Source organism: Chelonoidis abingdonii, chromosome 20 (genome assembly GCF_003597395.2).
Source record: "Chelonoidis abingdonii isolate Lonesome George chromosome 20, CheloAbing_2.0, whole genome shotgun sequence".
NCBI lineage: Eukaryota > Metazoa > Chordata > Testudines > Testudinidae > Chelonoidis > Chelonoidis abingdonii.
Genome location: NC_133788.1, coordinates 7109878 through 7123307, shown reverse-complemented (window position 1 = coordinate 7123307; position 13430 = coordinate 7109878). Strand labels below are relative to the sequence as shown.

The window sequence follows — 13430 nt, the reverse complement described above, 5'->3', positions numbered from 1 at the left end:
CTCCCTGTGTTTGAAATAATGTTGCAAACTCTTCAGGATGGAAAAATCTCTACATGGCCCACACTAGAACTGAGGACAGATTTCTTTGATTTTAAGCTCCCTTCTAGGTCATTTTATTACTTAATATAAATAATTAGAGGGGGTGTTCTGGCTAGCAGTTCAGTACCAAGTTATCCATTGTTGTAAATGAGCAACACACAACTGAAGTCAACAGAGCTCCTCCCATTTACATCAGCAGGGACTTTGGCCTGCAGTGTTTAGAAATGGTTCTATTCTCATTTCTTTTTCTCATCAGTATGGCTTTCGCATATGTAACAGGAGGTTGTGTAGGGGAGAAGATGGGGGTAGTAGTGTAAATATCTTTGAGTTAATAATAATGGAGATATACCTATCTCCTAGAACTCTAAGGGACCCTGAAAGGTCACTGAGTCCGGCCCCCTGCCTTCCCTAGCAGAACCAAGCACTGATTTTGCCCCAGATCCCTAAGTGGCCCCCTCAAGGATTGAACTCACAATCCTGGGTTTAGCAGGCCAATGCTCAAACCACTGAGCAATCCCTCTCTGCTGTAAAGGTGTTAACTGATATAATGCTGTTATTACCATAGGCACTGACTCCACGAGTGCTCCAGGATTGGAGCACCCATGGGGAAAAAAAGTAATGGGTGTTCAGCACCCACTGGCAGCCCCACCAGCAGCCCCATGGATCCTTCCCCGCCCCTCCAGCGCCTCCCACCCGCTGGCGGCCCTGCCGATCAGCTCCTCCCAGCGCCTCCCAGTCACCGCAGTCAGCTGTTCAGCGGCATGCAGGAGGCACTGGGGGGGGGAGCAGGGGCAGGAAGAGGCAAGGTGAGAGGGTGGGAACATATGGGGTGGGGGCAGGAAGGGGTAGGGGTGAGGCTTGAGGAAAGGGGTTTAGTAGGGGCGGGGCCTGGGGCAGAGCAGGGGTCCAGCACCTGCAGGAAAATACCAAAGTCGGTGCCTCTGGTTACTACTATTAGAGAGGCAGTGAAGACGACACTGGGTTGGTGCTCAGGAGACCTGGATTGGCTGTTGTCCAGCCATTTGACCTTGGACAAGTCACTTCACCTTTCTGCTTGTTTCCCCACCTGATTTCAGTGTCTTCTCTATTTAGATTGTAAGTCAAATTTTGACTAAGGATCCTATGCCATTTAGGTGCTTTTGAAAACTCTACAAGGAAAGAACTATCTCTCACCATGTTTGTGTAGTGCCTAGCACAATGGGGCCCCGATATTGGTGGTTGTCCTCTAACTATTACTAAAATACAAATAAACAAATAATACTCATTTGCAATCTTTGAACATCATGACTTTGAACCATGTACACTTATGAATCCTGTAGTGTAATGAACTTGATCCCGGTTACAATTTATTATGAGTTTATTTGTAGTACATATTATTTAACATTTTATATTGTGATTGCATCCAGAGCCTACCCAGATCAGGGCCTAATTGTTCCGAGTGCTGTACAAACATATCAACAACAGTTTCTACACCAAAGAGCTTGTGTTTACTGTCTTTTTATTAGATTTCACAAAGGCAAGTAATATATTTTGGAAGATAAATATTTATTTGACTTGGAATCATGTTTTACTTTGTTTTATGGATGAAATAATAAAAATCCTGGACTAAATTCTCCCCTTGTGTAAAACTCCATCAATTTCAGTAGACTTTAAGCCACAGCTGAATTAATGACATATATTTCATGGCCTGTATTTTCTTGCAAAAATGTGTTGGGAATCTGAGCCCCCCAGTCTCTGGCTTATTCTTTAAGAATCTTACAGTTCACACCTGCATGAAAGGCAGCTAATCATTTCCTGAAGGGAAACTGCAGTCTCATTTTCTTTCTTACATTACCGTGATGAAATGTCAGCTCATCAATAGGTTTGCTCTGCAGCAGATGTCTGATAATAATGACTGTTGTCATAAGGTGTTTAGTGTTTACCCAGATTGTCTAGTCAGCCTCTCACAGAGTTAACCGATTCACATCACGATATGATTGCACGGCAACAGCAAATCTGGAATAGAGTGACCACTGACTTTTCTTAGCACTATCCTGTGAGCATTTGTCTGGGAATTGGTCCATTATGCATCTAGATTAGCTCTTAAAGAAGAACATTTGCTAAAAGAATCTGTTCACTACTCAGAGGCATAGTGATTCTGGGTAAACATATAGTATCATACAAAGAAACCAGTTAGATTGTTGTATCCTATTCAAGTTCTTATATAACACTTTTTGCATTAGATGACAGTGACATTTCAGATAACCTTTTCTGAAAGTTCTTGTTTAAACTGAATCCTGCTGTCACGATATTGCTGTACCATAAATCTGGTTTTCTTTTTATAACTTCCTTCTTCCCCTTCGCGCCAGGACATAAAAATTCCTTGTCTTACCACCACAGTATTGCCGCCAGGATAAACTGCAAACCAAGTAGTGAATTTGTTGTAAGGCTATCTCTTGACCTCATGATCTGCAATGACGAGCTTTTCAATCTTATATAATTCAACTGGATCTGATATTTGGCAATGCTATAAACCAGTTAAGACTTAGAGTCCATTCTCACTTGCCCAGGAAGCAGTTCATTCATTCAACCTAATCATAATTACGATCTTTCCTGTTGTAACATTTCAGAATGGAAGTTGGTTTGAAACATGATTTTGCTATGAAAGGGTTCCTGGACAATCGCTTGTAAGGCCACATTTCTGAACATGAGAGTGGTTATTATTTTCAAGGTTGGAATGTTTTTTTTCTTTCCTTTTATTCTCTTTTTTTAGAATAAAACATTCTGTGTCCTTTCAAAGGTTCCTGTTTATGGCACAACTAGAGCATGGTGGTATTCTCTAGAGTTCTGGCATCGACGATCTGATTATCACTCAAGTTTAAAACAGCCTCTTTCAAACTGAAAATGTTCACTGATTTTTTTTTTTTTGATGTGTCAGTTCCCCTTGGCACAAGGATGCTATCTTAGCCCTCTCAATCTTCCAGTCTTCTCATGTGGGCATGTTTCTTTCTGTGTGTGAGTCTAATGTTATGTAGATTAGCCAAGTAGAATTGCAATTTTGAGATAAACATCTAAAAAATGGAACCCATGGGCTGCATCCCACAAACCTTTACTCGCATGATCAGTCCTGTGGATTCATTTGGAGCTAGTAGATGGAGTAAAGCTTTGCACCATCTGCAAGACTTGACTGTAATTACAGTATTTCCTTCTTCAACAGCAAAACTCCCTCTTCCTGGGTATTAAGATCTCTAGGGTTATGCCCACTCTCTTTTGTTAATTGCCTTTATCAGTTTGATTTTCCCCTTAATATTTGTTCAGTGTTGGCGAAAAGTGCCAGATTGACAGCCCTGTGACACGCATTTGACAGTCCTCCCACAGAATGCTGCATCTTGATTGAGATGCTGTGCGTCTGGCCAAGCTGCTGGAAGGCTGTGGGCATTTGCCAGCAATTGCACCTTTTGGACACTGGAGGCTGCAGTGGCATCTGCTGAGCAGGCAGCCATGTGCCACCAGGAAGTGGCAGCAGTGAGACTGGAGCAGTGGCAGAAGGTGAAGGGCCTGATATGGGCCCTGGGCTCTGTTTCTGCAGGCAGCTGCTCCAGCCACTTAGGAGTTTCACCACTCTCACTTATCCCCAGGATCCCCCAGCATCAGGGTGCAAGGATGTTTTGCATCCTAGGCGAAACTTCCACCTTGCGCGCTTCCCCCCCCCACACACCCCGACCCTGAGTTGCCCCCCTTGTGGCAGCTCCCCATGCTCCGCTCTGAGGCACCCCTCCCCCTGCCCCAGCTCACCCCTGCTCTGTGCACAAGCACGTCAAGCATGCTGTGGTAGCTTCACTTCTCCTGCCTTCCCAGGCTTGTGGTACCTAAGTTGATTGGCACCGCAAGCCTGGGAGGCAGGAGAAGAGACGCGGCCACGGCGTGCTCGGGGAGGAGGCGGGGCAGGGAGTTCCCCTGCGTGCTGCCCCCCGCCCTTACTTGCTGCAGACAGCCCTCCCCGTGCTCCCCTGCCCCAGCTCCCTCTGCCTAAATGCCGGCGGCGACCGGGGCGGCTGATGATCCAGCCGCCATGGTCACTGCTGAAGAAAATGGCGCCCCCCCCCAAATGCCAGCACTCTAGGTGACCGCCTAGGTCACCTAAATGGTTGCACCAGCCCTGCCCAGCTTGCGTCAGAAGCCCCCATGAACCCCAGCGCCCTCTACTCCTCAGTGACACAACAGGCAGGCAAAGTTGTAGAAAGCAGGTCAATTAATCCTAGACTGGCCAATGTTACTTGATGAGGTTCTATTGCTCATCTAGCAGGAACCCAGCCATGGCTTGTATTCCTGAGCCCTGGTCCCTTGCCAGTCAGTCTCTTTTGAAATGTGACTGTCCTCCATTTCCACTCACCGTAGCACAGTGGGGACTAAAATCCTCCTTTTATGCACAGAACGGTAGTCCTCTGACAATCACTGGTCCCACGGGTGTGCTGGTATAAGTGGTGACATGTATACATAAAAATGCTTTGGCTGACTAATTTACACCATATAAATTAAGGTTGCTGTCATTTTAAATACAACCACCCATGTTGATTTTATGGCCATTCAAATTTAAGAGTGAGCTTCAAAAATACTAAGCTCAGCAAGGAGGAAATATTTTCTAACTCTCCATGAGGATTGAACGAAGCTCACTACAAAACAATAGTGGGTCAACAACTATTTTAGAAAGTATGATGAAGCCATTATATTTCTAAAATCTGATGTATAGGCCTGGGCATTAGCTAGCATTTTGTTGGAGAAGGAAGAGTGCTGTTATATATTGTGGCTTCTTCCGGATATGCTGGGTAGCTTTTGAAGAGCATGTTCCCATCTGTTTACAGTGCACTATCAGAAAATCATTCACCGGGACATCAAGCCTTCCAACCTGCTCTTGGGAGACGATGGGCATGTCAAAATAGCTGATTTTGGAGTCAGTAATCAGTTTGAAGGGAATGATGCCCAGCTTTCCAGTACTGCTGGAACACCAGCCTTCATGGCTCCAGAGGCAATTTCAGATTCTGGCAAAAGCTTCAGTGGAAAGGTAAGTCTTCTATTACCACTAATTAGTCTGAGTTTTAGGACCTGGGGAACATGAAAAGAAGGGTGGTATCCAAACCATCCTCATTGGTGTGTCTCTGTTTGCAGGCCAGGTAAAATAAAGAAGAATTTTTCTTTTATTATTGAGTAAAATCCTGAGGTCCTAACTCTGTTTTACTCAAGACAAAACTCCCGTAGACCCCAATGGGAGTTTTGCCTGAATGAGGCTTCAGCTTTTGATCCATTATTATTTGTCTAGGTCAGATTTCTACCAGTCTTCCTCATGTTAAGTTGTGTCTTCCTCCACAAGTAGTCTGACTGAAATGAATGGGATTGTTTGTACAGTGAGGAACTACTGGATGTGATTAAGGCTGGCAGAATCTGGCCAATATCGGTCAAACTGTGCTAGGTGGTTTGCAGACTTCTTTATGTGCATATAGCAATGTATCTATCTAATTACATTGGTCAGTAGCTATAAAATTAGGTTTCTAATGAAAAAGAGTTTATTTTTATGTTTGAGAAAATCACTGTCTGATCTAAAATGTTTCTAGATGTTGGATCTAATTTACTAAGTGCAATTGCTTTCTTTCAGGCACTTGATGTATGGGCCATGGGAATTACTTTGTATTGCTTTGTATATGGGAAGGTAAGGTGACTGTAGAACAACTGAATTTTATATAGGAGCTGTGGCTTGGTTAGCATTAGTCTGATTCTCCCACAAATAGATGGAAAAATAATAAACAGAGAGCTTGAATCTGCAAGCTCTAATTCTCCCAAATAGTCCTAATGAAGTCAGTGGGTGAATAAGGGTGGCATCCATGCATAAAGATTCACAGGTCTGCCTCATAGTTTAAATCAGTGCCCAGATTGGCACTAGTGGTAATAATAGTGACATTCTTTTTTCCCCAGATATTTCCTGGGTTTAGAAACAAATCAGGCGGAACATGTGGAGAGAAGCATGAGTTTGATACAAAAGCTGCTCTAAAGTGCTTTAAATGATCCAGATAGTGTGCTGTCCGTCAGCTGATAAACACGGCAGACCTGTGCAGGTTATGGTAACTTGCTGCATGAGCAAAAAAAAAATTATGGTTTTGTAGGATCCTCCCAAGGCCATGCAGGGCCCCACAAATCACACAGCACAGTTCCAAGGCTTTTTAGCTGATGTGACTATAATTGACAGGGGTAAAATGTAAAGGAACAAGTAATTTTGTTACGGTCGTGATATGGTTTAACTAATTCAGGATATTTTATTAGTTATGATAACTGCGCACTGGGCTATTTCTAAAATAAATTATTTGCACCAAATCCTGAAGACATTGGAATCTCTCAGGATTTTATCCCCTGGTGATATCATTTCCCCATGTGTTATGGCATGGAGAAGACTGGAAGAGGTAAGGTAAATAAAACCAATGAACTGTTCTGTTCCAAGAAACCCCCCTACAGCTGGCCTTGTAGTAAATACTGTGCACTCATTTCCCTTCACTTTATAACTCGCCTTGGCTGGGCAGTTCAGGGGACAAGGCCAGAAAACCATCCCCTATCCCACCAGAAGCAGGTGCTCACTCTACTGTCCTGGGACCAGCTGTAAGAAGCACTGCTGAATGTGCTGCCTCACACACTGCCCTTGAGGTATGCTGCAAGCAGAGTGTCTCAGGTAAAGGCCAGTTGTCACAACAGCTCCGCTCCTGCCCAAGTTGCTCAGATAGGAAGAGCCAGAATTTAGGCATGTATCAATCAACTGGAAAAAGTTACATTCGAAACAAATGTGCATTGAGCTCATGTATCTGAATTTAGCATAGAAAATTTAAAAAGTGATTGAAGAAGACTATCTTAGGCATCATGTAGGTTGTTAGTGCCCAAGATCTGTAAAGCTGTTCTATGAAGTATTTTTAAATCTGTTTAAGATCCTAGATTGTGAACAGAGTCTCCCAAGTAAATGTCATCCTTAAAAATTAATATATTTGAAAGCTGGGTCCTGCTTCACTTACCTGTGAAGACTTGAAGCTCAAGATTCTGTTTTACCTGCAAAAGTCAATGACATTGCAAGCAGACAGTACAGTCAGGGGGAGTCTGTGATCTGACTAGCTGTCATAGAAGGCCCCAGAACTATGAACTGACATCACAGCAGGCAACTAAAGAAGGAAGCTATTTTCCATGTATCATATAAAAATACACCCATATATTCTGTTGAGTGGAATTCGCCTACTTGTGGAGGCGCCATACAAGGTCCTCCTGACCAAAAATCCCCATGGTAGCCCTGCATGGCACTGGCTGACAAAGCAACACCACGTGGGGACTACACCCATGTGTGTGCTGTGAATGAGGGTTTCCCACCGGCTCCAGATAGACTGGTGTATAGGAGAGCATTGAGGGGAGAGGGGTAGGAATGGAACCTTTGGATCTGTGCTTATACAAGTCCAGTAACTATTGTCTAGGAGTCTAAAGCAGCAGCAGACATATTCCATAGACTGGAATAGGGGCTATGTGGTAACCTGCAGCGTTCGTGTAAGTTGCATGTGTGCAGGGTGGAATTAGATTCCATCTCCTGGCCTTGGGTAATTTTCTTGCTTCATCTTTGTTCTCAGACAGCTGAATCTCCACTTTTCATTTTGGAGATGAATTTCTTAATTACCTTTTGTATGGTAAACAATAATACCTAGCACTTACACAGAGTTTTTCATCAGATCTTCAAGTGCTTTACAAAGAAGGCCAGTATTGTTACTCCCTTTTACAGATGGGTAAACTGAGAGACAAAGTGACTTGCCCATGGTCACCCAGCAGGCCAGTGGCAGAATCCCAAATAGACCCCATATCTCTTGAGTCTCACTCCAGTGCTGCATTCACTGGGCAACCCTGCTTTTTTAAAATCTCTGCCTTTAGCTTTTTAGGTAAGCCATAACTCTGCTTGTGAGAAGTGGGAATATTTTACTAACCTACCCTGCATGTATCTTCTGGGTCAAATTCAGAAGAAGCATGTAACAAAAGTATATCTGAATGGCACGTGCTAAACACTTGAGATGCCTAACAGCTGGAAAACCATTGCTTTGTTTTGTAGTGCCCTTTTATAGATGAATACATTCTGTCTCTCCATAACAAGATCAAGAACAAGGCTGTGGAGTTCCCAGAAGAGTGAGTAAACTTTACTGCACTATTGTACAATAAAGTGCAATCTGCAATGTTATTAACTGTGCAACATACATGATAAAAGGTGGCCATTGTGCTGACTCTGTGTGGAGTTTTATGTGTGTATTTGTTTGTTTTGAGGTTTCCTATCTGTGTATCCTATGGCCCCCATTATTGTAGTATCGTGTATTTAATATAAATATGTATTTGTATAAATCTTTAATGTATTTATCTCCACACCCTTGTGAGGCAGGGAAGTGCTGTAGTCCCTGTTTTATAGATGGGGAAACTGAGGCCTGAGACTAGATGACTTGTCCAAGGTCACACAGGAAGTTTGTGAACTTGAATCCTGGGTCTCTGAAATCTAGTTGTCTAACCACTGAACTATCTTTCCTTTCCAACTGAGCTAGCCTCCCTCTGGAGGCTTTGGGGATGTTGTTCAAGTTGTGTTGTCTATGTTCTTTTTTTCTTTTGCTTGGTCTACACTCTATTGTTTGTAAAAGTGAGAAATTCCATGGGCCAAATTCTGGCCATAAATGAACACGTGCAATTTTCACTGAAGTCAGCTGAACCTGGGTGCAACATACGTGAAAATAGAATTTTGGCCCTAAATGACTAAACAAGGTTTTCCAATGCTTGACCAAAACAAGATACTTGACTAAGGGCTGGTGGTGCCCGAGGTATCAGCATAGTGTACAATTATTTAGTTATTTATTTATTTGGGTTTTTACAAAGTCTAAAAAAAGAATACCCCTCCAATGCTCGTAGCACCCTTAATCTTAAAAAATGCACTATAAAACACACACATCCATTACCCAAGATCAACTCAGATAACCCAATGACAACATGTATATTAATAACAGAATCAAACCAACCCCAATACAATTCCCCAGAGCACCAGCCCTGTCCAACACCCATGTCATAGACAAGAGAAGAAAGGTGGGCTGTGCAGCATGTCCTGAATGCAGAAAAGCTCGAGCTGTTATGAATCTTAGGAGGAAGCGTATTCCAAAGGTTTGGAGTGAATGGAGAATGCTCTGGAATCTGCCCTCTCGGTTATAGCCAAGGGGCTTCAGCTCAGGTGCCTCCGCTAACCAGAGTGTGGTACTACGTGCAATGTTCACAAATTTTGCTGAAGAAAGATATTTATTCAAGTCCAAATCCAGCAGTTCAGTATCCTCATCACTTATGATAAGCTAATAGCGTTAGCATGAAGTGAGTGGTTTTAGTGAATAGCTGTAATACAGTGATGGAGGCTACCAGTACATGGTGCCATGATTTCCATAAGGATTGTGTATAGAGAAGGAAACTCTAGAAGAAATGGAGGGATAATCGGAAGGAAGCTGCAGGAAGCATATATGGCTGCAATCTATCTGTGAAACCTGCCATTATAGCAGAATTCTTCATCTCAATCCTTGTATTCTAGTGGAGCGCTGCAGGGTTAAGATATTCTACTAACCCGGCCTGCTAAAAAGGCAGGATAAGTAGAGACCCACCAGAGATTAGAAACTGCAGTCTGCCTCTTTGGCAGTGCCCAGAAAGTATCACAAGACCTGGCATCCCTAATGGTTTTCATAGTCCCTTTTTTATCACAGCTTAAGATCTAAGACTCTATGACCAATGAACCTAACGCTTAATGCAACTAAATAGTAGTAAGGGAAAATAAATTGACTTAAGACTATATTAAAGAAGTCAATAGTTCAAGAGGCTGGAAGAACAGAGAAACCCAGGGAAGGCAAATCCAGCAGGATAATAGCATCAGTCTAGAGGAATGTTTTCCAAAATGGGAATTTTACCCTGCAATAGTAGGTGGGCCACAAATGTTCTGTTATGCCCAATAGTACAGTGAAATAGTGACATCTGCAGCTGTCCTGTTGCCTGTGTCCTGTAGTAATAATGAGAGTCGTTTCATGCCGTTTGTAACTATGGGATTGGGTTTCTCCCCTCATGGATGCCCATCCAAAAACTTGCTGTACAAATGAGTCAGTTCAAAAAATAAATAGTTAATAATATATGAGGGGGCTATCAGGAGAGCTCCTGTGAGAGTCATGTTGGTATCAATGAGTGCAGGATGTTTGGGTATTTTGTTTCTAGGGGAAGGGCAGAGGCAGCATGAAGGCTCACAAGGATGAGTCCCAGGGGATACATGTGAAGGCTCTGTTCTCTTGACCCACAGAAATCATTTGTTCTATTCCTGTCAGCTTGAACTAGCTAGCTGAAAAGTCTGTCTGCAGATTTATTAGACTCCTGGCTTGTGTCAGTTACCCCATTACGATGTAATAAAATCAGCCAAAGCAATATTATTGTACTAGGGCATGTGTGCCAGTCAGGGCCAGCTCCAGGGGTTTTGCCGCCCCAAGCAGGGGGGAAAAAAATAAAATAAAAAAGCCGCGATCGCGATCTGAGACAATTCAGCAGGAGGTCCTTCGCTCCAAGCAGGAGTGAGGGACCCTCCGCCGGATTGCCGCCGAATACATGAAAGTGCCGCCCCTCTCCTGAGTTGCTGCCCCAAGCACCTGCTTGATAAGCTGGTGCCTGGAGCCAGCCCTGGTGCTAGTGATGTTTCCAGAGACAGACATGAGACGATCCAAATGAATCATCAAATCTCAACTTTCTAGAATAAAATAAAATATCAAAACTTCTGATTCTCCCTTAGTTGAAGCAGCACCCTATCTGAGCTACTGCCGAAGGACAAAAAGTATAATTTCTTCCTTTTCTTCTCCCTTTGCATGTACTGCAGTGTTGGAATTGAAATGATTGCCAGTTTTATCTGAGATAAATATTATTTTTATTATTTGTAATACTGTAGTGCCTAGTTTTGGACCAGAACCCCATTGTGCTAGGTGCTGTACAAATATAGAACAAAAAGTAAATATGATGACTTCACTATTGGCTCTATTGTCTTCTGCTTCTCTATATTTACTGAGGAAATACCTTTATTACTGCAAATTGTATCAAGTTACTTATGAACCAGATTGTGAACCTCTTGTGCTCACTGGTAGTTCTTCACACAAGTATTGTGATTTGAGTCAGTGGAATTACTTGTGTTAGTAACCACTCACCAGTGTAAGTTTTCCAATATCTGACCCTGAACCAAATCCCCCTACCAAAAAAAAAGTTACTTTCCCCCCTCTCTCTCCCTTAAGAATCATAATAGTAGTGCCCTCTACTAAAGTCCTGTGATAACAGAGGTAGTAGAAGTCTGAGGCCTGGTCTACATTACGTGTTTAAATCGATTTAAAGAGCGTTAAATCGATTTAACGCTGTACCCGTCCACACTGCAATGCCCTTTATATGATCTAAGTCTTTAATCTGTTTTGCACTCACCCTGACGGAGGGTGCGCCTAAATTCGTTTACATATCGGTTCGTTAGATGTGCCGAAATCGAGTTATGGCTCTCGGCGTATCCGTGCCACTGAGCGTATACGCAATCTGAACTCGGATGCAGGGGCGGGTAAGGAAGCCCGAGATTTGGATTAATTTCCTGTTGCCCGTTGGGCTTGTCAACAGTTGCGATGCATCTCTCCAAAAGAGCTCCGTAGGGACCGTATGAGTATAGATCTGATCGCTGTATGGGGAGACAATTGTTTATCAGAGCTTCGTTTAAGAACCGGATGCCCAAGCGTTTAAAAAATCTCAGGTACCCGGCGCGTGCCAGCGTAACGGAATCAGACTCAAATGACGTCATGATGGGGGGTATGAGGCTCCCTTTCACAGTCCACCGCAGTCTTGAAATATTTGCATTCTTGCTGAGCTCCCATGTCTGAGTTTTTCCCAGTGTTGGGTGGTTAGGAATAGCTCTTCAGTTTCCACGACACTGTGAAGAAAGGGAAGCATCATTTCTTGACGTCTTTCCATGTCACTCTTGTTACTGAATGCTGCTGGTCGACGCGTGCTGCAGCAGTAAGAGCAGTTCGTTCCTCTCCCTCCCCGGTGGTGACGGTTTAATATGATGATTCTTTCGGTTTTTCCGGCCCCATAGGGGCCCCCGTGATGCTCCTGGTGGCCTCAGGTGAGCTGGCTGGGGCCGGTAATGGGGATGATCCGTTACTCCCAGTGTATGGTACAGAACGGCTGGTACGTCTTCATCTAGCAATGGGAGCTGGCTTCTCAGTCCTCCCTTTCTGTTTTGTAAGAAAAGATTCGTGTCGGCCTGGACTGTCCATAGCCCGGCGGCTGCCGCCCTCATTTTTCTCACTACAGTCTTGTTTCTGATTCCTGCATTCTTTCTAACTCAATGACAATGGGGGGGGACCCTGCCGGTATCCCGAAGTTGAGGAGAGGAAGCACGGGTGGGGTTGTTGAGGGGACCGTTGATATGACACGAGCAGCTGTTGCTTATACACTGGTCCTCTATAACTGCCCCCTTATTCTAGCAGACTGATTCTTTTTAGGAACCTAAGGAGGTTGTCAAGTCCCAGTAGAGCCATCCCAATTTTGCTTTTGGTTCGCGCCCTCGGCGGATTTCAGCCTATGGGGGCACTTATTAGCAGCGGACGTACAGAGGGGGAGGAACGTCCTCTTTGCCAGTTTTTCTCGGCAGTAGTAACGATACGACGGAACCTCTCGGTTCATTGCAAGGCACGTGATGCTTGCTGTGTAGGGCTGGAGTTCGCTCTCTCTCCACGCTCCGTAACTACGTGCGGAACAAAAAAATGAACGGCTCCATGGTTGCCGTGCTATGGCGGTCTGCCGTGGCAAGTCCGGGGAAATGGCGCGGAGGTTGTCAGTGATGTTTTCGGAGAAGAATGATGACGAATACCGACCACCCCAAATGTATTAACCAGATTCGAGGTGGGAGCTGCGGGACTATGGGATAGCTATGGAAGAGCTACCCACAATGCAACGCTTCAGAAATCGACGTTAGCCTCAGACCATGGACGCACAACGCCGCATTACTGTGCCTAGTGTGGCCGCATGAAATCGAATTTATAATATCAGTTTTATAAAACCGATTTTAGCTAATTCGATATTATCCCGTAGTGTAGACGTGGCCTGAGTGATATACTTTCATGACCCTGGCTTAGTTTGATGTGGGACACAGTAGAACTGCACTACTGGATAATAATGTAACAGTAGGTCCTTTGATTCTTCCTGTGCAGAATATTAATTGGGAATGAGAATTGTGTTGGAGGATAATGGTTGGCCTTGCAAAGGATGAAACAAAGCTGCTGAAGGACTATATGTATAGAAAGCTCTCTTTCAGAATATTCCCCTACACTATAATGGAT

At 43.9% G+C, this 13430-nt stretch overlaps 1 protein-coding gene across 2 annotated transcripts in view; it reads left to right on the top strand.

Annotated features, from left to right (window-relative positions):
* Positions 1 to 13430, top strand: part of CAMKK1 (calcium/calmodulin dependent protein kinase kinase 1) — a 159443-nt gene that overhangs the window by 121997 nt on the left and 24016 nt on the right. For both annotated transcript variants that reach the window (XM_032786975.2, XM_032786977.2), the window contains exons 10-12: positions 4881 to 5080; positions 5669 to 5722; positions 8132 to 8205. In XM_032786975.2, the coding sequence (XP_032642866.1) occupies positions 4881 to 5080; positions 5669 to 5722; positions 8132 to 8205 (328 nt within the window). The remainder of the gene's footprint in view (positions 1 to 4880; positions 5081 to 5668; positions 5723 to 8131; positions 8206 to 13430) is intronic.